General features: G+C 42.5%; 3 protein-coding genes across 3 annotated transcripts; 2 read left to right on the top strand and 1 right to left on the bottom strand.

Annotated features, from left to right (window-relative positions):
• Positions 1 to 296: 296 nt before the first annotated feature.
• exoc8 (exocyst complex component 8) lies at positions 297 to 2,581 on the bottom strand. The gene has a single exon (XM_036581267.1). It carries the CDS (start codon positions 2,469 to 2,471, stop codon positions 417 to 419), a length of 2,055 nt encoding a protein of 684 aa, XP_036437160.1. The 5' UTR covers positions 2,472 to 2,581; the 3' UTR covers positions 297 to 416.
• A 235-nt stretch (positions 2,582 to 2,816) lies between these two features.
• LOC118815265 (sprT-like domain-containing protein Spartan) lies at positions 2,817 to 11,353 on the top strand. The gene is made up of 5 exons (XM_036581265.1): positions 2,817 to 3,556; positions 4,719 to 4,818; positions 4,949 to 5,077; positions 7,931 to 8,222; positions 9,823 to 11,353. Exons 1-5 carry the CDS (start codon positions 3,258 to 3,260, stop codon positions 10,857 to 10,859), a joined length of 1,857 nt encoding a protein of 618 aa, XP_036437158.1. The 5' UTR covers positions 2,817 to 3,257; the 3' UTR covers positions 10,860 to 11,353.
• A 4,556-nt stretch (positions 11,354 to 15,909) lies between these two features.
• Positions 15,910 to 24,263, top strand: fam89a (family with sequence similarity 89 member A). The gene is made up of 2 exons (XM_036581266.1): positions 15,910 to 16,312; positions 18,070 to 24,263. The coding sequence occupies exons 1-2, from the start codon at positions 16,073 to 16,075 to the stop codon at positions 18,334 to 18,336; spliced, it is 507 nt and encodes a 168-aa protein (XP_036437159.1). The 5' UTR covers positions 15,910 to 16,072; the 3' UTR covers positions 18,337 to 24,263.
• The last annotated feature ends 229 nt before the right edge of the window (positions 24,264 to 24,492 follow it).

Genomic DNA, 24,492 nt, shown 5'->3' with positions numbered 1-24,492 from the left:
GTGCAGACTTGTGTTAGAAAATCAAAAAAAACATATCATTTGACCAGGGGCGCCCAAACATTTGCACACTTTATCTTCTCTGAATCGCTCAGTTTCGCACTCATAAATCTGTAACTTAGAAATTAGTTTAACAGTAGTTATGATTTATAATCAATTATAGTCTTATAGTACCAAATAGTAGGACTAATAATGGGAATAATAAAGTTTATAATAATTAAAAATAAAACTAAATAATAATTAAAAGCCATTCAAAGAGGTTGGAAAGTACTTGCGATAGAAACACAAGTAAAAATAAGTCTTACTTCTTCAATCATTTTAATGCTGTGAATTACAAATACATTGATAAGTGGCCACACGGAACACTATAAAGCACTGTTAATAAAGCAATTGTACAAGTGATTAACTATCCTCCCCCATTACACCACAGACATGGTGCTGTCCGGGTTGACGCGGACCGGCCGGGAGCTCTTCCTCAGGTCCTGCAGCTGCTTGGCTGGTTTGCCCACACCTTCCTCAAACCTCCTCTCCACCACAGGAAGCACGGTCTCGTGCAGGAAGGAGGCGTTCTGCAGGATGAAGGCCTTCTTTTCGGACTCCTGCTCGCAGCGCAGGCTGTAGTCCACGTGCTGCACGGCCACCAGGATGATCTCCCTCAGGCTCTCGAGGAACACCATGTGCAGCTCGGGGAAGTAGAGTTTGAGGCCTTCCTCCAGAAAGGCCATCATCTGCTTGGTGAAGGCCACGACAGTGTAGCTGAGGTTGACCCAGCAGTCGTCGCCGGTGTACTGTTCGAAGGTGCTGACGCCGCAGCTCCGCATTTCGTCCTTGAGCTTGGTCAGAGCCTCGGGGGTCATCAGGTTCATCCTCCTCCACATCTCCTCTGAGTTCCGGTGCTTGGTGGCCTCGATGATGACGTCCTTCTGGCTCTGAAGGGCGGCCTTGATGTCCTTGACCAGCAGCGACTGCAGGATGAAGGTGAGGTCCAGGCCGATCTCGCTGAGCTGCCGGCAGTGCTCGCTGGCGAATTTGACGCATTCGGCTGCTGTTGACAGGCTCTCCTTGCTGTCGAACACCTGCTTGCTGAAGGCGTCCACAAACATCTTCATGGCCGAGCGGGACCACACGACAAAGGCCGAGTAGCAGCCCGTGTTGCCTGCGAAGTCGGTCTCGAACTCGCGGGCCGTCTCCAGCAGGCTGGTGAAGAAAATGTTGCAGAGCTTCTGGATGTAAAGCAGTGTGGCGCCTTCGATGCGGAGCTGCCGGATGGCCGTGTGCACCGCAGCCGCACGGTTCCTCAGGAACAGCTCGCAGGCCTTGGTGGACTGGCCCAGCCGGATTAGCTGGGAGACGGCCCGGCGGGTCGCTTTGGGACCCCCGCGTAACGACCTGTCAGGGGAAAGCTCAAACACCAAGACCTCAGTCAGCTGCCGGACGCGCTCGTCCACTTTACCTCTGAGCTCTTTGACCCGCGGAGTCACCGGCTGGTCCTTCAGGAACTCGTTCAGCTTATCAAGGAGGTCCACAGCGCCCTCAAAGTCTCGCTGAGCGATGCAGACGTCGAGGTCCTCGGGCAGCTCCTGGATCCACTCCGGACTCAGGTCCACCAGCTCCTCTGAATCTAAAGGTTCGTCCTCGTCGAAGGGGTTAGTGGAGACCTCCGGCCTGACCGGCGACGTAGGGACCTCCTCCTCCTTCTTGTGCCTGTCCTTCGCCACCTTGTTTTTCTTGGTCTCCTCCAGGATCTCCAGCCACTCTTTCTTGATCTTGCTGTTCTCCGCTTGGAAGATGCGGCTGTCTGGGAACATGAGGATCTTGAACATGTCCTTCATGGGAGGGTTGTCCTTCACATTGACGACGGCGAAGCTCTCCAGGTCGTACAGTGCGCTGTACTTATATTTTACGGTCCCACGTCTGTTTGCCAGCCATGTGGCGATCAGCAGGCAGTCGTTCATGAGGAAGGCGTGCACCTTCTGGATCTGAGACATGTTGTCAGCGTCGTATTCGAACAGGTCGCCGTTGTAGACCAGATACCTGCCAGGCGCTTCCATGATGTTCTTGCACCCTTCCACCTTCTCGAGCAGCGTGGTCAGGGTCCTCTGTTTTACCTCCTCCGTCTCTTTGGGGAAGGCGGCGAGCATTTCTTTGGCAGTTTCGTCTTTGTCCGTGGACAGCAGGGCCTGGGTGATGCTCTCCATAATGCTCTTCTGCTCAGTCAGAATGTGACTCAGCTGGTACATCTCACTCTCCAAGTAGGAGATCTCTTTAGCAGTCTCGATGAACTGCCTGTAGTTCTTGTAGACGTTCTTCTTCAGGTTCTGGGCTGTCTCGTCGGCCAGGCTCTGGATCTTCTGCCGATGTTCCTGCAGGTCTCTGTCTCCATCAGACTGCTGAGAGAGCTGCTTCACGTAGTTTTGCGGGTCGAAATTGGCCGATTCCAGCTGCTTGCGCAGCCTGCTTCCAGTCTCAGCCATCTCGGTGGTCGTACAGTGGGGAAAAACTCGCTGACAGAGTCGGATTATTTACCGAAATCAAGCCACCATTACTGTTTTGCGACCAACCTTCTTCCTGCTCAGGAAACAGGGCAAGGCGGACTTCTGCTTACGTCAGAGCAGGACAGCCAATCAGAGACCAAGAAGTGTCTGCGAGGACGAAATAGTTTTATATTTTTATACAAAAACAATAAAAGGCACAAAATGATATCGTGAGCGGCTTTTCTTTTTTTTAATATAAGTTTTAAAAAATACGTGCTTGTCTGATGGTTACGTTCCTCTGTTTACGTTTCCAATAAGACTACATTTCCCGTCGTGCTCTTCTGCGCTGCGCTAACCGACAGCGGCGCAAATGCTAGCTGCTTATTTTCTGCTTAAAACGAATTAATTCGGGCTTTAAACAACGTTTTTGTTATCGGTAACGCTGATGTTTTCTTTTTAAAACTCCCCAAACGCTGCTTTGCCGAGAAAAACAAGAATTTGTGCCTCAAAAACTCGCTTTCTTCTGAAACCAATTTAAATTATGCGTTAGCCTACTGCTAACGTTAGCCAAACAAGGAGCTCTTTCTGAGCAGCTCGGTCATTTTCGGTTTAAACCGCTCTGCGGTCAAAAACAAACAAGTTAATTCGAAGGACTGAACACATTTTACTTCGCATGTGCTCCAAATGTTTGTGGTTATAGCGGTGAGAATGGTAGCTGTCAGTAACAGTCAGCGGGGTTTTATATGTAAATAGCAGCAGCGGTAACGTTACAGGACAGGCATCATCATGGAGGATGAGGACTTCATCCTCGCTCTGCAGCTGCAGGAACAGTTTAATAACGAAGCCCTGGCTCCTTCATGGGCCGACGAAGACAACGACGGCTTCCCTTTCAGTAAGAAACGAAGGGTTGACTCCTCTGACTGGACCGCTGTCCGTCCTCAGGCTCCCATGTCCATAGTGGATGAGAGGTGGGAGATGCTGGACCCCAGTCCAGATGTACGGGCCATGTTCCTGCAGTTCAACGACATGTTCTTCTGGGGGAAACTCAGCGGGGTCGAGGTCAAGTGGAGCCCTCGAATGACACTGTAAGACTGAGATATTTAGGACTCTCAGGGCTGCATGATGGAAATCTCATATTGCAGTTATATTACAGATTATGTGCCTTTCAATGTTTTGATAACACATTGTTTTTAGATAACTTATCAAAACACTTTTTAGTGATTCGGTGTGATGACATGGATATTAAATTACTGGGAAGAAGAAAAAGATTGCTAACTTGCACCAGTCAGTTTTAGCAATAAAATACATCCTTGTTTATACACTCATTGACAATTTATCATATAGGTGCACTTTGCAGTTGTACAATTACAGACTGTAGTTCATCTGTTTCTCTGCATACTGTGTTAGCCCCCTTTTACCCTGTTCTTCAGTGGTCAGGACCCCCACAGAGCAGGTATTATATGGGTGGTGGATCATTCTCAGCACTGCAGTGACATGGTAGTGTCTGTTAGTGTGTGTTGTGCTGCTGAAGTTTTGAACTCCTGACAACAGTCCATTAGCCATAAATATCCAGCTGGCAGCGTCCTGTGGGCAGCGTCCCGTGGGCAGCGTCCCGTGGGCAGCGTCCCGTGGGCAGCGTCCTGTGAGCACTGATGAAGAACTACAGGATGACTGACAAAACCTGTGCAGCAGCAGATGAGCTATCGTCTCTGGTTTTACATCTAAAAGGTGGACCAACAAGGTAGGAGTGTCTATTAGAGTGGGCAGTGACGGTGATCCTGACCATTCAAAAACAGAGTGAAAGGGGCTAACGAAGTATGCAAAGCAACATATGGGCTGCGGTCTGTAATTGTAGAACTACAAAGCGTTCCTAGAAGGTAAGTAGAGCTGATAAAATGGACAATAAGTGTGGAAGCAAAGGGGTGGTTTGTTTGGGGTCTTGACATTTTGGCATTTATTTTATCTACTTATTTATTTAGTTATTTTTTACAATTTGTTAAAACAACCTCAGAAGACACATCTGGATTTAAAAACAAATTTAAAACAATTGCAGTTTTTCACAGGATTGATTTGTGTGTTGCGGCTTTTTGTGATATGATTTTTGCAAAGGCCAATATTGTGATAAAGATTGACAGTTTATTTTGCATTTTTGTAATTAATCATTGCAAATCATTACTCCTTTCATTGCCTTCCAGCTGTCCACAGTCTCAGTGATTTTTGCATAAATTTTCTCATCTTCTAATCCAGGTGTGCTGGAGTGTGCTCTTATGAAGGGAGAGGTGGTTTGTGCTCCATTCGTCTCAGCGAACCTCTTCTGAAACTCAGACCTCGAAAAGACCTGGTGGAGGTTAGTAAATGTGTGCAGAACACTGTAGACACTGTGTTGATAAGAGATTGATCAGTGCCATGCTTTTTTATTTGTTCAAAATCAAATGACTTGAAAGTTTCACCAAAGCTGTATGTTGTTCTGTCCTTAGACTCTTCTTCATGAGATGATACACGCTCTCCTGTTTGTGACCCAGAACAACAGAGACCGGGACGGTCATGGGCCGGAATTCTGCAAACACATGAACCGAATAAATAGCGCCAGCGGAACCAACATCACTGTATGTATTTTACTGATGAAATAATACTTACAGTGCCCTTCACTTATTGTTTCTTCCATCTGTCCATCTTGTTAAACTGAAGTTTAAACAGCCTGGTGTACAGCCATCTATGGCCAGCAGTCCAAGATGGCCCTCCCTCTCCCTGCATCACTCAGTACAAAGCTAGCCAGCACAGGCGTCAGTTAGAACTGGTGGTTAGCATCTCCTCCAAGTGCGTTCAGCTGTCCTGTGATGTTGCGTTAGCAGCAGTTCAAAAAGATGAGGCGGCGCTTTACATAACTCAGAGGAAGCTTGTGCTAACTTTCACCCTCAGGGGAGACCTATGACTAATTTGGGAAGAAAACTAGAAAAAGCCTGGTGTGACTGGGAATTATACAACAAATACCATTTGTGACATACGGTATTGGTATTATTAGTTATTATAAAGATACCTTATGGGTGGAGCTGGGCAATATGGCACAAATGTAATATAATATTTCGAGAAGTATTCATGATACATGGTATGTTACAATGTTTGTTTTTCTGACATGCAGAAAGTTGGAACAGACAAAATAGTGCTGTCATTATAGTGATTTGTAGTTTTTACACACAGTGCTGCACAAAATCCAGTTAAACAGGACTAATTACACTCTCTTTGTAATCAAGTTCTGATGACATAAGAAGATAATCCTCAAGAAAAGAAGTAACAAGAAGAGAATTAACAAGCTTAACAAGGTTTTTACAGCTTGTTACTTGTTACTTTATAGACAACATATGTAATACTAAAGATACAAAATATAAGATAAAAAAATATAAACTCCATCCTTCACATAAACTTTATTCACAAAAATTAACAATATAAAGAATTATAAATAAAAAAGCAGAACATATTTACACTGTAAGGATATTTTACCTGATTTACACATGGAATTTTGCACATGAGGTACTGATTTATATTCCATGTAGGGAATGGTGAGGAATTAACAATCTAAACATTGTAAATAGAAAAAAGCAAGAAAATCTTTACTCTATAGAGATATTTTAAGTGCTGTAGGTGTGTGAGATCTGATGGGGGGTGGGTTGGGGGGGGTTCTGCAGACAGTCACGATCTGCTCTTAAAACACACTGTGACATAATGACATAATTAATCACCATAACGGTAATTATTGGCATATTGACAGATGGTCCAGCCGTACTTATGGTTCCACTTTATAGGTTTACTTAGTACTCCTGACTGTTTCTGAACAGAAGACCACTGTTGTCCAGATACTGTGTGCGTGGTTATCCATTCTCAGCACAGACACTGACACTGCAGTGTGTTTGGTGCTGGAGCAAATGTATCAGCCACAGCAGTGTTGCTGTATTGGGCGGACTTACTTTATTAGACACACCTACCTTCACATTCGCGTTTTTCGTATTTAGCAGATGATCTTATTCAGATAGACTTACAAAAGTGCTTTGTGGTTCTCTCAGAGAATGTATTCTACACACTTAGAAATGATGGTTCTTCAAGGGTTCTGTAGTAAGGAAAATTGATCTGTATAGAACTATGAACACTCAAAGGAAAGGGTTCTACTATTGTTACAAGCTTGACGGTTTTTAGTACTATACAGAACCCTTTTCTGTCACTGGGGTGGGACCCTCAAGCATACATCTCAGTACCTTTAGTCAGGGAACATAAATGTACCATAATCCATTGAAATTATATTCTCTAAGCTGTACTGACGCCACACACCCTGTCTCGTCTCCAGGCTTTTATTTTATTGTTCTGTTTTAAAACATTCGGTTATGAAAAGGTACAAATACGTACTTTTCACCTGGAAAAACTTCTTTAAGGTTCACAATCAGACCTTAAAGCCACTGTTGTACCTTTGAGGAAACATTTACATTGTTAGTACATTTAATGAACGAGAAAATATACCTGCACAGAACCTTTAAACGGTGTGTAGAACCATCTACAGCACACGTTCACAATGCAAAGGACCCTTTAATCATGCAGAGGCCTTTTTGAGTGTACATTGTTCTATGTAGAACCATTTTCTTTACTTTAGAACCCATAAAAGATCCATCATTTTAAGAGTGCAGCTCTTACAAATAGTCCTAGCTTCACTGTGCTAAAACACAGCCAGGAACAAAACTCAGTGCTGATATCCAGAAAGAAAGACGATGGATCTTTACTCGGCATTCAGAGATGGCGGGAGACTCGACAGCCAGTGAAAGTTGTTTCCACTACCTTGGTGCCAAGACAGAGAAGAGTCTTGATGCTTGTCTTTCATGCTGAGCTGTACTTGAAGCTCGGAGGGCACGAAGTACAGATCAAGTTTTGACCGCTGCCATTAGATGAGGAGAGGCTGGTCCGTTGTTGGCTTTTGTAGGCGACCATCAGGGTTTTAAATACAGTGTGGGCAGCTACAGGAAGCCAGGAAAGGGATGCAGAGAGTTAGTTTATGACCACAGAGCCACTTTTAACTAGATTTTTTGGTAGTGGGCTGTTCTCAGTGCTCTAAAGTGTTGCTACTGTTCTTGATAAAGGGGCCACTGAGAATAGACGTACACCATAAATATATCTCCATTTTTGACATAAAGGGCAGCTGCCTTTTTCAAATCATGTTGTGTCAAAATTTCATGATGGACGGTCCAACAGAAATGGTCCAGAAATATTTCTCCATTTACTTCCATTAAAAGTTAAAAACAATTTTCTCTGTCCTGTAAAGTTATCTTTTTGGAGATACGAGGTTTTTTTCCAACAGCATTGATATATTGAGGTGAGACTGGATGCTATGGTAGTTTTATTTTGGCTGTATCACTCAACTGTGCCAGCCTTTATCCTCTATCACTCCATAATCTGAGCAATAAATCTCCCTCATCTTCCAGATTTACCACTCCTTCCATGATGAGGTGGATGTTTACCGGCAGCACTGGTGGCGTTGCGATGGACCGTGTCAGAACCGCAAGCCGTTCTTCGGTTACGTGAAACGAGCGATGAACCGAGCTCCTTCAGCCAGAGACCTGTGGTGGGAGGACCATCGGAGAACCTGTGGAGGAACATTCACTAAGATCAAAGAGCCAGAAAATTATGGGAAAAAGGGCAAGAACGAGGAGAAGAAGGACAAGAACGCATCCAAGAAGCCTGCAAGCAAAATCACATCAGCCAGCAGCAGCACAGGTGATTCGAGCCGTCATTACATTAAAGGGGAACTCCACTGATTTTGCAAAATTACTTATTCAAGGGTTTAGACGTAAACAAAATCATTCAGAGTGGTTTGGTGGTGAAATGCGCCTTTCTAGAGAAATTTAGAGTCAAAAGTGTTCATCATTGTAGTACAAGGAACCAGACGTTCATATGTCTACACTACAAAATCACCATTTTATCTGCATGTGTCTTATAAGGTTTTATATGTCATGCTGATAATGATTAAATCGTGCTAAATTCGAAAAAATATGTTTTTTGGGTACTATTTTTTTTCCTTACAACGCCCTGCATATACCTCTCCGCCCTGCGCGCGTTTTGTGCTGTTTTGGTTGGTGGCGTTGCGTCACACGATGTCAGCAAAACTCAGAGCTTATGTAAGTAACGTTATTCATCAGAGGAGCTGCATATCTCTCTCTCTCTCTCTCTCTCTCTCTCTCTCTCTCTCTCTCGCATTCACTGAACAGAAAACAATGCCAGGCAAAACTAGAACTACGGAAAGTGAAAAGGTTCAAAAAAGACTGAACGGCTGCGCGTTTTCACCCAATCCCCAATATGAATTTGCCCAAGATAATATGGCATAATTAAAATTCAGTGATAAATATTATTTTCAATTTGAGTAAACAATCGTACTGATAAATACTTTTTGTACTGTTCGTCGCCGATTGGGTGAATACAGCTGACGTACAACCTTTTTTGAACCCTTCCGCTTTCTGCCGTTCCAGTGTTGCTTGGTGTTGTTATCTGTGCAGTGAATGCGCGTGTCCGAGGACCTGATTAGTCAAAGGGAACGTGAATGTGAGGGGTAACTGATTCAGATACAGCACCATCATTAGCCTTGTTGAACGGCTGCAGCTGCATTCTAGTATCTACAAAAGCATGTTAGCTGGCGCGCATTGATTTCAGTTGAGAAAGCGATTTTGACAGGAAACGCAGAAATAATCCTTGAGTAATATTTTTTTACTAAAAGTATGTTTTAGGCCAAAACTTTATGACAGAACTATCACAAAACAATTTCTCAGGTATCAAGCAACGCATATGTAATCCTTTTGTATGATAACATAATGGGATGTAGTTATTGAGTCATTAAATGCTTCGGACGTCTGCTTCCTAGTACTATAATGGTGACCAACTCTGACTCAGTAAGTTTCTCTAGAAAGGCGTATTTCACCACTCTGAATGATTTTGTTTACATCAAAACCATTGAATTATTAAGTAATTTTGCAAAATCGGTGGAGTTCCCCTTTAAGCTGATTTATTTAGTTAGCTTTCTTTTAAAGGAGCTGATAAGTCTCGAAAAAGAATGTTTGTTTGATTATGTTTGCTGTGCTGTACACTTGGGCTACACGTTATCTTGCATATTATTATTGTTATTATCATATCAGCATAAGTTCAGCTGTGTGTTTTGAATATATTACAATAAATATTGCAATCAGCATATGTTGCAACATAATCACAACATAGTATTCTGTCCATATTGTGCAGCTCTGTTGTCACAGAACATTGGAAACTGCTCTTGGTTAATTTGCTTTTATAAACAATGGTATTTAACTTGTTTCTTTCTGTTTTTTTTTAGGTTCTGGTTCTCAGGATATCAGGAACATCATTCCTTTCAGTGGCAGGGGTTTTGTTCTTGGAGGGAGTTTACAGCCATCCGCATCCATACAGAAGCCACCCAGCCAAAGTCCCTCTCCTTCACATAGAACGCCGGAGGAACCAGCTAAAACTTCACCCATAAACACTGAACCACAGTCCAGCCCGATCCATTTGGACAGGAGGGTCAGCACCAGCAGTGCAACGGTGCTTCCTAAACGGTCCGTCAGCAACACCAAAGCCTTCATCAATATCAACGGCTCTCCTGTGAGAATCACAAAAGACAACAGTAGCTTGATGAGACCTAAACAGAGGACGGTGCAGGACCTTTTCCAGGCCAGGAGCCTGAACTCTCCTGAGAAAGCAGCTAGCGCCACAAGTGCCACAAAACCCGTCACGTCTTCCATAGCCTCAAACCAGCCTTCCAAAATACCAGCTCTGGGTAGTGCCTTGGACCTTAAACCCTTGGGGCAGCCTTCTCTCTGTACAGACTGTACCAAAACTAACCCGTTTAACAAGAGCTCCTCTAATAACCCTGTTGGACCGAAGCCTGCTTCTGCAGGGCCACTCCTTTCTAAATACTTCGGCAGCCCCAAGAATTCCACAGCCGGAACACCGGGTTCCAGTGTGAAGCCAGAAAGCAGCCCTTGCCCTCTGACTGCCAACTCAAAACACTTTGGAAGTCCCGGAAAGCTCGGTTCACATGTTCCAGCCTCAACGTCCAGACCCTTTGGAAGCCCTAACAAGTCAGGCACTGCTGCTCCGGGAGGGAGGAAAAGATTGCGTGACGATCGTAATTCTGCACACATATTTGATTTCTTTCAGCGAGAAGTCAGGCAGTCATCTGCTACTTCCTCCTCTAGGGAGCAGAGAGAAGAGGGAAGGGCTGCTGGTGGGACAGCAGGTAGCGCCCCCCACAGCTCTTCAGCTCCCTCTGCTGTCACTGTGCACTGTCCCGTGTGCCAGAGCAAAGTGCTCGAGTCCCAAATTAACGAGCATTTAGATTCCTGCCTTAAGTGATCAGTACAGAGAAGCAGAGTTGAATGTGTCCGAATGTGTTTGTTTTTACCACTTTGTGAGGACCTGATGTCTTCATGATGACAAAACGTGATAGATTTATAGTAATGAGTGGATTTCGCTGGTTCTTGCAAGCAAACATGCTGCTTTTACAACATATAGAGCTGTTGCATTTTAGTCACTGCTGTTAAGTGAGACGCAGGTACAGCATTATTTAACTACAATAATACAGCTACGCCAGTGGAAGTCCTCACAAAGATAGTAACACCAACCTGAATGTGTGTTCGTATTCCAGATTTACTAAAACTTGTTCATGACGTATTCAGGCCAAAGTCGGTAACCTCACACTTCAATGTTTGATCAAAGTCATAATTATTGATGAGCCTCAGTGATTTATAATGCAGTGTTTGTCTGGTGTATCTCATCTGCTGTGCTGATTGAATCTCAGCTCATTTTAATTGCACATTTGAATAAGTAGAGAGTTTGAACCCCAAAAAAAATGGCCCATCCACAGTACTGGGCTGCGTATTGATCGCACTCGGAATTACGTATAAATAGAAATCACCTTGTCGTCATCTTCTATGGACGCTGCTGTTGTTTTCCACCACTTCAAAGTTTGGTTTCGAGCTCTTAATGACCTTCTGTCCCCAGGAGAGCATCATCATTATGGTAAAAGTGTTGCGATTGGTCTGCGTTACTGTGATGGACAGCACAACCGACATCAGGCCGGCGGTTTACGTACTTGCAGCAGTCCTTGGGCTGCTTTTATGCCAAATCAGCAGTATTGAATTTCGCTCTGTTCACTCTTCACCTCTCTGGGTTTTTAAAAAGTGCTCCGCTGGCTGCAAGGTCAGCCTGTAGAGAGGACGTTTCCATCTCTGGGTCATCAATATCATCTCTGGGTGCTGCCTGTTCTTCATCCTGCATGTCGGTGCCGCGTCCGTGAGAAGAATCACGCCCGTTTGAAGGTCAGCCCCACCCAAAAGCATCTTGCACTGCGTTTCTTCTGGGCTGAATGACTGATATAATGACGCCTGATGCACAAAACATTGCTCAGGTGACACAACATAAATCGCCTTTCGAAAGCACGCTCAGGTGTGACACAACACGCTGCTGTGTGTCATGGAAGAATTCCTCCTTCATGACTCATAAAAGCTATTATGTTGTTCCAGGCGTATTGCATAAGTTTTAGATTTGGAATTTATGAGTAAAGATCTGGATTTTTCAGCCTTTTTTATATAGTAATTCAGGTTTTTAACTGTAACTGGACCCTCAGACATGTTGAGAGGTTTGAGAGGTTCAAAGTTATATTTGCATAAATAAGTGTTCAGTTTTATTTTCTGTGTTCAGCATTTCAGGACTGAACATGATGCTGCTACATATTACGTTTAACATTATAATTTTATTCAAAAAGTAAATAAACAAATAATGATAATATTGCCTAATTCATTTTTCCTGTGTTCCCATGTTTGTCCCTTGTTCTTCTTATTGTGCTGGAATATAAATACTTTTTTAAACTATATTTAAATCTTTCAGTGTCTTTAAACTATTGGTTATGAAAAGTGTGATTATCACTATTTATTAGTACTAAAAACTTCTAATCTGGTGATAGGAACCAGGCGCCTGAAGCCTCTGAAAGCTCCATAACAGAAAGTTATTAGGTGAAATGATGGACGTGCTGCCTGAAGAGACGTTGTATGATAGTTTTATGATGAGATTCTGGCCTGAAATGTATCTTATAAAACACATTTATAGTTGAGAGGTACATGCGAGGTGTTACAGGCAAAATATTTTTCAAATTTTTCACTATTTTACCGTCATTAACGTTACATATCAAGGTTCATTGGTCAATTTGGATAGTAAAATGCCTTTATTTGTGTCGTAGACCTGGTGACCCCTGGTTCCTATCACCACCACTGTAAAGAAACCTGAGCAAGTTTCTCTACAATGAATCATTTCACATCAAACCACTCTGAATGACTCTGTTTACATCTTAATAACTGAATTGCGCAGAAAAAAAAACACCTTTTTCCACAACCAAACTATGTAAAATCTCTTTGATAGATACAAAATTTCAATTTGAATGTACAGCTTTAAATTCATCCCTTAAGCATTTAAATAAAGGTGAGTATAGATACATAGATGTTTTATGCAAGTGGCCTCAGATGTGTGGTACTTTGATTTGGGTCTGTTTGATTATGGGGTTCCATAAAAGAAGACTGTAGTATATTTCATCTACTCTAATAAAATTAGGGCTACAGAAAGTACCAGAATTATGCAGATAGAGATAGTATTAAAGGGCAACTCCACCGATTTTTAAAATATTTTTTGCATAATTCACTCTTTGAGATGTAAACAGTCTTTCAGAGCGGTTTGATGTGAAACTAACTGACTCTTTACAGGGTATTGTATTTCTTTACTGTGGTGGTGATAGGAACCAGGGGTCTCAAGCATCAGGAAGCATTTTACCATTTTACTTTTAGAAGCAATCAACTCTTCAGTCGTCTGATTTCTGTCACCAGCACTGTGATCAGTTCTGACGTGCTTTTCTCTGGAATGGAGCATTTCAACTCAGACCACTCTGACTGATTTTCGTTTATATCTTAACCATTAAATTGTCCAGAAATTTTGGAGAATAAGAGGGAATCTCCTTTAATGGGGCACTCATGGTTGACTAAATGACCTAGTCTGCTGTAAGTGTGGCTCCATCTGAACATGACAATTCAACATATTTAAGAGTTGAGTAATTAGTTGACTCACTGAGTGGACACTGGCTTAGTCCAGCCGGAAGTCAGCTTCCTCTACAGTCTCCCTATTATCCTGTTGACAGTCCCTGTTTTAACAGGAAGTGCTTCCTTTGTACTGTGGTCAGAGGATGGCAGCAAACAATGTGGCCTCTTAAAAGGACCATCATGGAAAACATTGTATTTTCAATAAAAGTGTATTGTAATATATATTTTAGTATGTAAACGTTGCTGAAGTATCAAAACATATAATTTACAGAGTAATTATGCATGATATATGGAAACTAAGCTGCAAAACCAGCCCATATTGAATTCATTGTTTTGTGATTTCATGAGAAACAATACATTTATGTACATACACAAATTCAGGCCACAACAGTTTAGCTCCACCCATTCTTGCTGAAGTTATAAGGAGCGTTTCAGCCTGAAATGCAACAACAAATACTACGAGCAGCTGTAATCGAATGTGTTCTGTGGTGTGTGTAGCTATTAGCCATCACTGGGCCACTCTTGCGTGTAGTTTTTCCTGTTTCTGATGTAGCAGCACAGCAAAAAGACCCCAGTCAGAACAGAGCTCATTTACATATATCTTAAAGACACAGTGACGATAGCCTGTTTAATTCTGAAGGATAAAAATAAATTAAGACTGATTTTAATACATAAAGCCACCAAGACATATTTAGACTTCAGGTGAACAAAATAAAATGCCAGAAAAATGTATGATATGACATCATACATACATGAAAATGTAAGATATGGGCCATTTATTTATAAAACTCATAAGCTAAAGCTAGCATAGGAATGTTAGCAGGCTAAAAGTGGCACCTAGCACAGTACAGGCTAAGTTCCAGCTAAACGGTGCTCAAATAATGGCTGTTTGGGATTTAAAGACTCTGACAGTACAAAGTTGACATGACTGGCGTTGGAACGACAGCCGTAATCAAACAGGTTCTGTGATGTGTGTAGCTATTACCCTGTTAGCCATCGCTGGGCCACTGTTGTGTGTAGTTTTTCCTGTTTCTGATTGAGAAGCACAGCAGATGGAAAAAGACACCAGTCTCAGGAGTCAAACCGGCACAGAACAGCCCAGTGAACCATTCGGCCCTACAGTGGAAAAGAGGCCAAGCTTTCAGTATCAGGACTGGAAAAGAAAAGGTGATATTATACCATCTCTCCTTTATTCATTATAAGTGTCCATACAGCCAGCTTCAGTTCTAGCTGTCAGTGCTAGCATATCCAGGACATCCAGATGATCCACCACTTGTCTTTTTCCTCTGTCCTCCTTTCTTCCTTTGTTCTCGGATAAATGCACCTGGAATTTGGCACGCGTCCTCGTCTGCCACTCACAATGTCATTACACGCTTTAGCACTCTTCTGGGCCTGAACAGTCTCTGAGTCTAACAGCTGTGCGCGGTGAAGGCCATTGTACTGGCCACATGGCGCTGGACTGGAATGCTTTTGTCTCCATCTGCGGCTGGGTGTACGTGTCGTATCAGGGCAGGACGGCCTGTGTAGCTCCACTGCAGGCCATCTGCTCTCCGCTCCTGACACATTGGTTCTCCTGGCCTGACCTCATCGCAAATCACTCCAGGACCACAGGGCTTAGGAGTCAAGGTCCTGACAGCTGACTTAGTGCGGCCACAGCACTCCATACAATAAAACGAGGCCGGAAAGAACATCAGAGCCAAGGGTGTAAATGCTTTAAGAAGGTGACGGTCTGTTTTAGCTGAGTATCCAAATGCAAATGTTAGACAGTCACAGTATTGTTGCATATCCGGCCATCAGGCCTGCTATTATGAGCAGAAGTCACTACAGTTACTTTATTCGTTTAATAACAGTTGTCTGTTTTAAAAAAGTGCAGATTGTGTTTTATTATTATAATTATTTTTTATTGTTTAAAAACTTTTTTTTCTGTTGCATCTGTGTAAAATAAGTATCTGTTTAAAAATAGCTTTACTTACGTGTTTACATTTTTTGTTCTTTTTTTCTTTGTTTTTTCCTTCCTTATTCCTGAAGAGAAATCTGTAGATTACGCTTTATTTTTATTTGTAGATTTATTTATGTGCTTATTTATCCATTTTGTAAGAGGTGTCTGTTTAAACCGTATTTTGATTATTATTTCATGTTTATTTTTTTATTTATTTAATTCATGTTTATAAATCCACCTTTCGTCGCTGCCTTTCGTGATTTAAAAAAAAAAAACAACAACAACAACAACAGTAATTAATTCAGGACTAAACGCTCATGAATATTCATCATTCGCTGCGTCATCGCCGGCTCCGCCTACTTAAAGACACACTAACCGTGAAACTCCGCTCGCACTGATTTCCAGCTCTTCTTCGGGAGAGCTCGGCTCTTCTGTGCCGTTGTGTTTCGACGCTGGGCGTCGGTTGTCCTCCGCAGCAGCCGTGTTTACTCCCTGTGGTTAATGTCTGTTTAGGCTCTTACTTTCGGCGAAATATCAGAGATAAAATGAACGGGAAATCAGCGAGCGGGACGCCGGCCTGTATCGAGGGTCTCCCCCCTCTTCCTAAGAGCCTGAGCGGCTTGCTGAACTCGAGCGGCGGCTCTTGGAGGGACATGGAGCGGGTGTACGTGAAGAAGACCATGATCCAGGACGACCTGAGCCGCGGCAGGGCCAACACCGACGGCCTGCTGGCCAGCAAACCAGCCAACCTCGACGCTGCCCTGGCTCTCCTCAGAAAGGAAATGGTGAGTGAAGTCGGGTTAAAGCCTCCTGCTGCTAAAGCTGGGGAAAAGAAAGGGAGCAACAGCTGCTTCTGCTCCGTATAAACACTGAGCGGCCGTGCTTCAGCTTTAGCTTCGGCTCTAATCCCTCTCTGAGACTAGCCTCGCCTGGATAGCCCACTTTTTGTAGGCGTAGGAGTCCAGTCTGGACCAAATTACATATTTCGTTAACACTGTAAGCTCTTCAGTGGTCACTAACTTGTTTTTATGCTGCAACTCCCCTCAGACTGACGAGCTGAAGTCAGCGTCTTATTCGATTTTTCCGTTCCACCTTAAATGGTGCAGCAGCAACACTCCGGCGCCTGAGTCTGAGGCGACAGATCGTAGATCCTGCGCTATTTAAGGTGGAACGGGAAAATTCGAATAAGAAGAAGCTAACTTCAGCCTCGTCTCAGACTTTGACTAGCAAAACAGAGTTTTTCATATCAAAAATACCAAAATCTCTATATTTTGTTAATATTTTAGGCTCCTTTAAGTGTAACAGACTTGTTTATCCCTCACCTTAGCTTTTAAAAAGCAGCTAAACACCTAACTTAACTACAGTTGCCCACAATTACTAGCAAAACAGTTGTTTTCAGTAAATCATACACACTTTTAGTTGAACCTCAGATGAGTTTTGCAGATGTAAGACTGAAAAACGTTCTGCTTGACATGATTAAAGGTGAATTCTACCATTTTTTTTAAATCTACATATTTCAGTGGTTTGGAGAAACCTGGATTTTCTTTACAGTGGTGGTGATGGGAACCAGGGGTCACCATGTCTACAACACAAATATGACCACCTCATTTGCTGTCCAGACTGAAAAGTAAACCTACAAAACATGAGTTTTGATTTTTAATTTTTTGTATGTAATGTTGATAATGGTAAAATAGCCGTAATATTGAAAAAATACATTTTGTTTTGGGGACCGTTTGCCGCACAACACCCTGCGTGTACCTCTCTGCCATGAGTAGTTGTTAAGGATAAAAGCTTATGTCAAAACAAATCTCAGGCAGCGTATTCATAACCATTTTATTAAATATCTTTTATTTTTTCTGAGGGAGCTTTTAGAGAGATTAAACTCTTCCGACGTCTGATTCCCATCACCACCACTGTGAACAGTTCTGGCTCTGAGAAAACCACTCTGAAAGACTGTGCAGGCGTTTATTATGCAGATGTTTAAAAAAAAATGATTTCTGTTTTAATAACTAACATGGAACATGTTTTAAATGTTAAAAATATATCTCCTGAGAAGGTTTTACACTAGACATTGTAACATTGCTGTGAGGATTTCATTGCATTCAGCCACAGCAGTATTAGTGAGATCAGGTACTGATGTTGATGATTAGTTCTGGATGGAGCTCGGTCACTCCAGAGAACGCAGTTCTCCTGCTCCATATTATAGCTGGTGCTTGGTATTGCATGTAGTGACCATAGGCTTAGGTCCAGTTCTGCGTAGATTCTGCTTTTCTGTAAAAGTCGAACACCTATGTCAGCTCTGGATCTGCCAAATAGCCCAACTCCTCAGATTAGAGGGGATGTCCAGGCACTTTTGGACCTACAGAGGTGGATTTCAGAACATAGATGATGGATTAGGTCTAATCTTGGACTGAATTATAAGATCAATGCTGAACATTCCTTTGTCTGGGCTCAGGCTTAATGTGGGTCTGGGAAACCGGCCCATGGTGTGTTTCACTCCTCTTTGCTGATGTACTGCTTGTCCGCTCTGTTCCTGCTGCAGGTGGGTTTGCGGCAGCAGGACATGTCTTTGCTCTGCCAGCTCTGGTCGCTCCACGAGTCCATCCAGGAGTATAAGGGCAGCTGCCAGGACCTTTCTGCCGGTTCCAGCGCAGACGGCCCGTACGGGATGGAGAACGGCTACTTCGACGAAGACGACGAGTACTACGCAGAGTCTGGAGTGACCCCCACCGAGACGCCAGACGGGGCCGAACAGAACGGAACGGCCCAGGGCAAGTGGCTGCACGACTCTCTCCATGTCACGATATGAGGGAGCCGGCTCGGCCGCAGCTGAGGCAGGACGCTGTTCTCTTTGGGACAGAGCTGCGATGCTGCTTCTGCTTTGCTGGCTTTTTTTTTGTTTTTTTCTTTTTTTTTCTCTGCAGACTTTTTTCTATAGAAACTATAAATCAAGATTATTTATTATATAACACAGTATAGTTCTTTTTTTCCTGATTTAATGGACGTTTTAAAACAGTTTTATATGACTTGCGAGGAGTGAAGCACATCTCTTAATATTCACGTTTACACTAAAAACTTCCCTGAACTTGACCTGTCTGTGCTCCGCCCACAAGTCGGTCCTTTCCTAGCAACTGTTGCTAAGTTGGACAAGGCCAAAATCCCATTCAGTGTTGGAGTTTACATTGGTTGAGTGAGTTTCCAGTTGAAAATGGACAACAAATTTGCAACCATACTAGCTTAAACTTGCTTACACAACACTTAAACTACATCCTGACACTTTTCACACACATACAAAATAAATAACACTCTGATTTCATAGATTTGGATGAAACCTGAGTTGTGTGCAACAAGTTCTCATTAGGTCAATTATACTAATGTTCTGTAAACCTTGTCCAGCCTCAGTAGCAGCTATGAGAGAATGCATTTGTGGGCAGAGCATCGATGGGTCAATGATGGAGGTGATGACCTTAGGCAGTGATTATGCTGATTCCAAGCTGTAGCGACAGATTTCTGACCTTATTCTACATTTAACAGCAACAGACAAGTCAGATTTGGGGCGGAGATACTAGTTTACATTAAAGACGTTAAGAAAAATGTGAATAAATGTAATGCTGGAAATGCTACCTATATCAAACAGATGCTCCTCCTAAAACAGCGCGTCAGACTATAATAACAGTTATTATATCTAAAAGCTCCTCTTTTTTTTGCTATGAACTTTCTGCTGAAACCAACAACAAGATCGCATCGCGTATGTCCTGAACAGAAAGAGGAAAATGTGTGCTGTGTACACATTCCTCACCACGGCGGGACTCATTTACACAGCGTTTAAACTGTACACAAATGATACATAATGGTACATAATGCATAAAATAATCAGGTGGCTACTGAGGTTTACCTTATTTTCCCAGCAGTCGACTCTATAAATCAATTACTCTGCTAATCAATGCCCGTAGTTTGTGCAGTAGAATGATCATTAACCAAACCAAGCATTATACTGTGTATATAAATACCAGGCTGTTATCCGATATGCATATTAATATGGGTGCTAACATGCAGTCTTCCATTTCCTTTGGATTCCTCCACAAGGACGCCAGGGGAGCAATTAGCGAGATAAGTTACTCCATAGCCTCCCTGCTGTCCGACACCTTAATACGGGGCTCTGCATAATCAATTTGTGCTCAGTTTTTATGGCGTACGAACTGATCGCTGCTCAGGCACGCAAACCAAAGACAAATGCTGTGCTACACATAAAGCTTCATATCAGTTATGCTCATTCGAGACATTACGGGGTTGTAGACGTTTCGTAGGACACATTTTTGTTAGTGGATGGTTCTGGGCCGCGTTTGTCTGGTACTGTGTGAGGTGGACGGTGTGAGGTGATGCCGTTTGGCAGTTCTTGGCATCATGTCTTAAAGGATAAAGGTCCACTGAGCTCCTGAAACTTACTGCTAGGACATTTTAGTGTATTGAAAGTGGCTGTTGTAGCAGTGCTATTCGTCAGCTGCAGTCATAATAGGTTGAGGATACAGGAGTAGGATGTCTAACAAACGTGTAGGGCTGGGTATTTTCAACATCAATACCGATACTCTGACTTTGGCTACGCTACGGTTACACAGCAGGTAAAAGTGGCCCAAATCTGATCTTTTTCCTCATGTGTGTCCCAATGTGGCAGTGTGAACAGCACAAAACGCATTGAATCTGATATTTTCAATTCCGATTTGAGACGCTTTCATATGTGGTACTGAAATCCGATACGTATCTGATACGCGGCAGTGCGACTCAGACTGAACAGCCGGATCGGAATTCATGAGACTTTTACGTCCAACTCGATATCAGTCATCATTTCGTGCTGCTGAGACCTCAAACATTTAGGCTGATGTTTCTGTACTAAAAACTGAGAAGAGACTCATCCATTGTTTACCTCTGAATGAGCCGCGTGAAGCACTGTTCTTTTGCGCATGCGGTGGGTTTAGGAGCTGATCTGTTCAGACTGATGTCGCATACAGATCACGTTTAAAAGACAATGTGAACAGCCAAACAAAAAATCGGATTTGGTGAGAAAATCAGATTAGGGCCACTTTTACCTGCTGTGTGAACGTAGCCTTAGTTACCGATTCTTAAACAATACTTTACTTCAATGCCTTCTTTTAAATTACAAACCAAGGAAGCTGTTGTATTCACAAACCACAATGAATTGCAGGCAAATCAAGAAATATTGACGTTAATAACCAGCCAATCAGCAGTCTAGATTTTGAAACGGGCATGTCTGTGCTGGGACTGATTACTTATGCTGCTTGGAAATGGGAAATCGGAGCTTGGAATTACATCATTGACCGTTATAGATTTAACCAACTACTGTGTCTGTATGTTAATCGGTCTAAAGCAAATGTTACTATAATCACATTTTAAAGAAAAGAAGATGTACTTTCCTGACTTTCCGATTAGGAGAGTTGAGGAGGTGTTTTCTCCGTTGTTTTTTTTTATTCATCGTAGGGCTGAACGATTTGAGCAAAATATCTAACTGCGATTTTTCTGACTAATATTGCGACTGCAATTTAAACTGTGATTATTATTAATAAGACATGAGGTTTTTGGCCAAAAAATCTGAATATCCACCTTTTCTGAGGTTTGACCCCTGAATGCAGTGAGCCAAACTGCCAGTAAGTTGTGGTTGTGATGTCACAACACAGGGGGATGATTGGCTGCCTCTGATTGGTCCAACTCATCTACAGGCAGTTCACAATCTCCATGTTATTAGGTTCAATTTCCACTCTTAAAACTTAGACAACGTTTTTGATAAAGCAGGCTATAATTTAAAAAAAATTGCAGCTCTTGCGATTTGAAAATTGCGTTCTTAAATTGCAATTTCGTTGTATTCCAGATTACAAGTTGCTGCATTAGATGTTGAAATTCAGGATTGAACAACAGAATTTTTCAGTAGTGGTATTGAAGCAGTCCAGTCAGTCCATCAAAGTATTGAATGTTGATGCCCAGCTCTATATGTCATTCAACTCTTTACACTTGAATCAGGTGTTTTAGAGCAAGAAAAACACTGAACTCCTTAAGGGTGGTGGGATCTGAGTGCGAGTCGGGGCTCTCGAGGTTTATAAAAGGGTAATTTGGCAAAAAATCTAATGTATACAATCTTCACTTCTATCCCAGATGTAGTCAGTCAGCCAAGACATGTCTGTTGACTGCATGCCCATGTAATGGAAACCACATAAGTAACCTCAAATTGACTCGCTGAACAGCTTGACGCAGTTTGAGTCAAGTGTGGTGATTTAAGCAGACTGCACAGTTCTAATTGGCCACAGTTCAGCTTTACTTGTCCAGTGCGAAGGTAAAGAAGCTTCAGACACCGAACATATCGTGGCTCATCGACTACAAGGGGGCTAAGGGGGAAAATGTACAACTTGTACAACACAAGCTTTGATGGGGGAACGACTACCAAGGTACTCTCCAATATGGAGAAAGGAAACCTCTTTCCTCTACTCTTCTACTGCCTCAGACTGTGTGCTGCATCATTTGAATATGGTAGCTGACTCATTTCCTCACATCAGCAGACACAGATGAATGGCTCTTTCTTAGTGCTCAGCGCTTTACTGTGCCAGCCTTGACTGAGTTTTCCAAAACTTTTGCACAACAGTGATCATTTATTTGAGTATCAGCACGAACGCCACCCTTAGGGTGGGCAATATGGCCGAAACACTTTCTTCATAGGGTGTTTAGTTTTGGCAAGTTTGTCTTTGTAATCAAACATGCAGTTGGTCAGTTTTCTTTAAGCATAGGTGTCGACCAATCCATTTTGAAGATATAAAGCTGGGAAATCTAGTCTAATACGGGTTCCTCGTAAACTCTGGCCAATTATTCTGATTAGTTCTGTATCACAGTGCAGGATATATTGCTGCTGTTGTCATTTCAGTGGTACAAATGTACTATACGGGTATCAGTCAATTTATACAGTTTGGATGCTCTGAATAGAACGTTAAACCTCTGTTTATAGAGGTTGACGTCTATGATTAAATACTGACTGTATCCACATTATGCTCATAAAAGCACTTTGGTGTATTTTATCACAGTACCCATAAATATTGTCATATTTCCCAGCACTGTCTACTATACAGTTGATCAAATAATGACCGTTGTGCTGCAAAGGTTGTGGGTAATGTAGTCTTGTTCGGTTAATAATCGCCACATTGTCTTTCTACTCTTACCTAATTCTAGCTCTAAGTTCAGTTCACTAAAGCGTGCTCCACCCACAGATGTGTTCTTTACGACGGTGTTTTAGGGCCTCTGTTAATAAAAATGGTAATAGTAAACTTCGAGAATAAAGTCGTAAAGTTACGAGAATAAAGTGGGCTAACTGTAGGGGGGCTGGCGTAACTCGTTGGGTTCTCGGTCCCTGTCCTAAGTATAACCTTTCCTGGTATTAATGCCACTTTAATGTTGTAATTCTATGATTTTATTGTTGAAATATTATGACTTTTTTTCTCAAAATATTGCGACTTTATTCTCGAAGTTTACTGTTTTTATTTTTTTAACAGTGGCCCTAAAACGCCGTCATAGGTCTTGGTAGCTACTGGTGCAAACGTTTCCAGAACGCTGGCAAAAATCCCACTCAGTTTTGATGCTACACAGCCAAGCTGTACCATGTTAACGTAGCTAATCAAAACTTGCCAGGTTGGATACCACAACCACTTTGCCATCATGCTCGCGTTAACTTGATCTCACGATTGAAAAGCCTACATCTGCTTCCACAACCATACAAAATAAATATAATCTGAAGTTAACCCACTCAAAAATATACATATTTTGGCCAAAACGAGTCCTGCTGTCTCTTAAGTCGAATGGGATTTCTGCTAATGTTCAACAAAACTTGTCCAACAGTAGCTACTGAAGAATAATTATCATTTGAGGACCATTTAAGGTCAGTGATTATATCATTCAGTGCATTTGCGGGCAGAGCTTGGGAAGGTCAGCTACACCATAAGTTCTTAGTTCTCTCCTTTGGCGGTTCTAACATCGCCAGACATTGAAAAAGCAGTCAGAGTAGTTCAACAGTAAAGCTCTCGTCCTTTAAGCCGCCAGACTTTGTGTGTGTTCACTCTAAAAACATCACTGATCGTTCCTCACTGAGTGCCTTCTTAACAGCCTGGGCCAAAACTCAGGCTTTTCGATCTGCAGCCCTTTTCATAAATCACCTCTGATGTCAGTAACTGCGTGTATCATACATACAAGACCCTCAAACAGCTGGTGGAAAGATCTAGAGATTCACCACGAATGTCTCCTCACCAGTCTTGTACGTTGTATCTGATTGTTTTCCTCTAATGTGGAAATCCCATGTGTTCATAGCAATGTGCAAAAAAAAAGAGATGAACTGGTCACTGATTGTCGCCGTGTCTTGCTTTGAGCTCCATGTGGTTGGTCATGAGATGCATTCCTCCAGTGCTCTGTGTGCAGTGATGGTAAATGGCCGTTGGATGAAAACGATGGCAGACCTGCTCATCTGTATTGTGTTTTATTAGTTGAGTTTATTCCATTGTGTTTTTTTTTTTTTAATCAGTTGAAATCATGATCAGTTTTTGAGAGCGAATGAGTAAACAGACTCGTGTATCTGGAGTAACGTTTGTATATGTGTATTCTACGGAATGACCTTACTACTGTAAGTTTTGGAGGATCGTTTTTGTATGCTTTTTTGTATATGTAATAATTATATTAAAGGAATAAATTACATCAGAGGTGGAGTTGTTGTCTTTAACTAATGTAACAGATGCTGTCCGAGGCCTGATAACAGAATTCCCTTATTTGGGTAGCCATGTGGAACAATAACCAGGTTAAAAATTCGGCAGGGGAGTGTTTGACAAAGCAGCGTATCTCCGAAGCTGGATAACCTAAGCCAAAAGTTGAGGACTGTCCAATATGAATGTCCCATAGTTCTCCTTTTGGACAGGCTTGTTTCTTTGGC

Source organism: Colossoma macropomum, unplaced genomic scaffold (assembly GCF_904425465.1).
Source record: "Colossoma macropomum unplaced genomic scaffold, Colossoma_macropomum, whole genome shotgun sequence".
Classification (NCBI taxonomy): Eukaryota; Metazoa; Chordata; class Actinopteri; order Characiformes; family Serrasalmidae; genus Colossoma; species Colossoma macropomum.
This window is presented reverse-complemented; position numbering and strand designations above follow the sequence as displayed.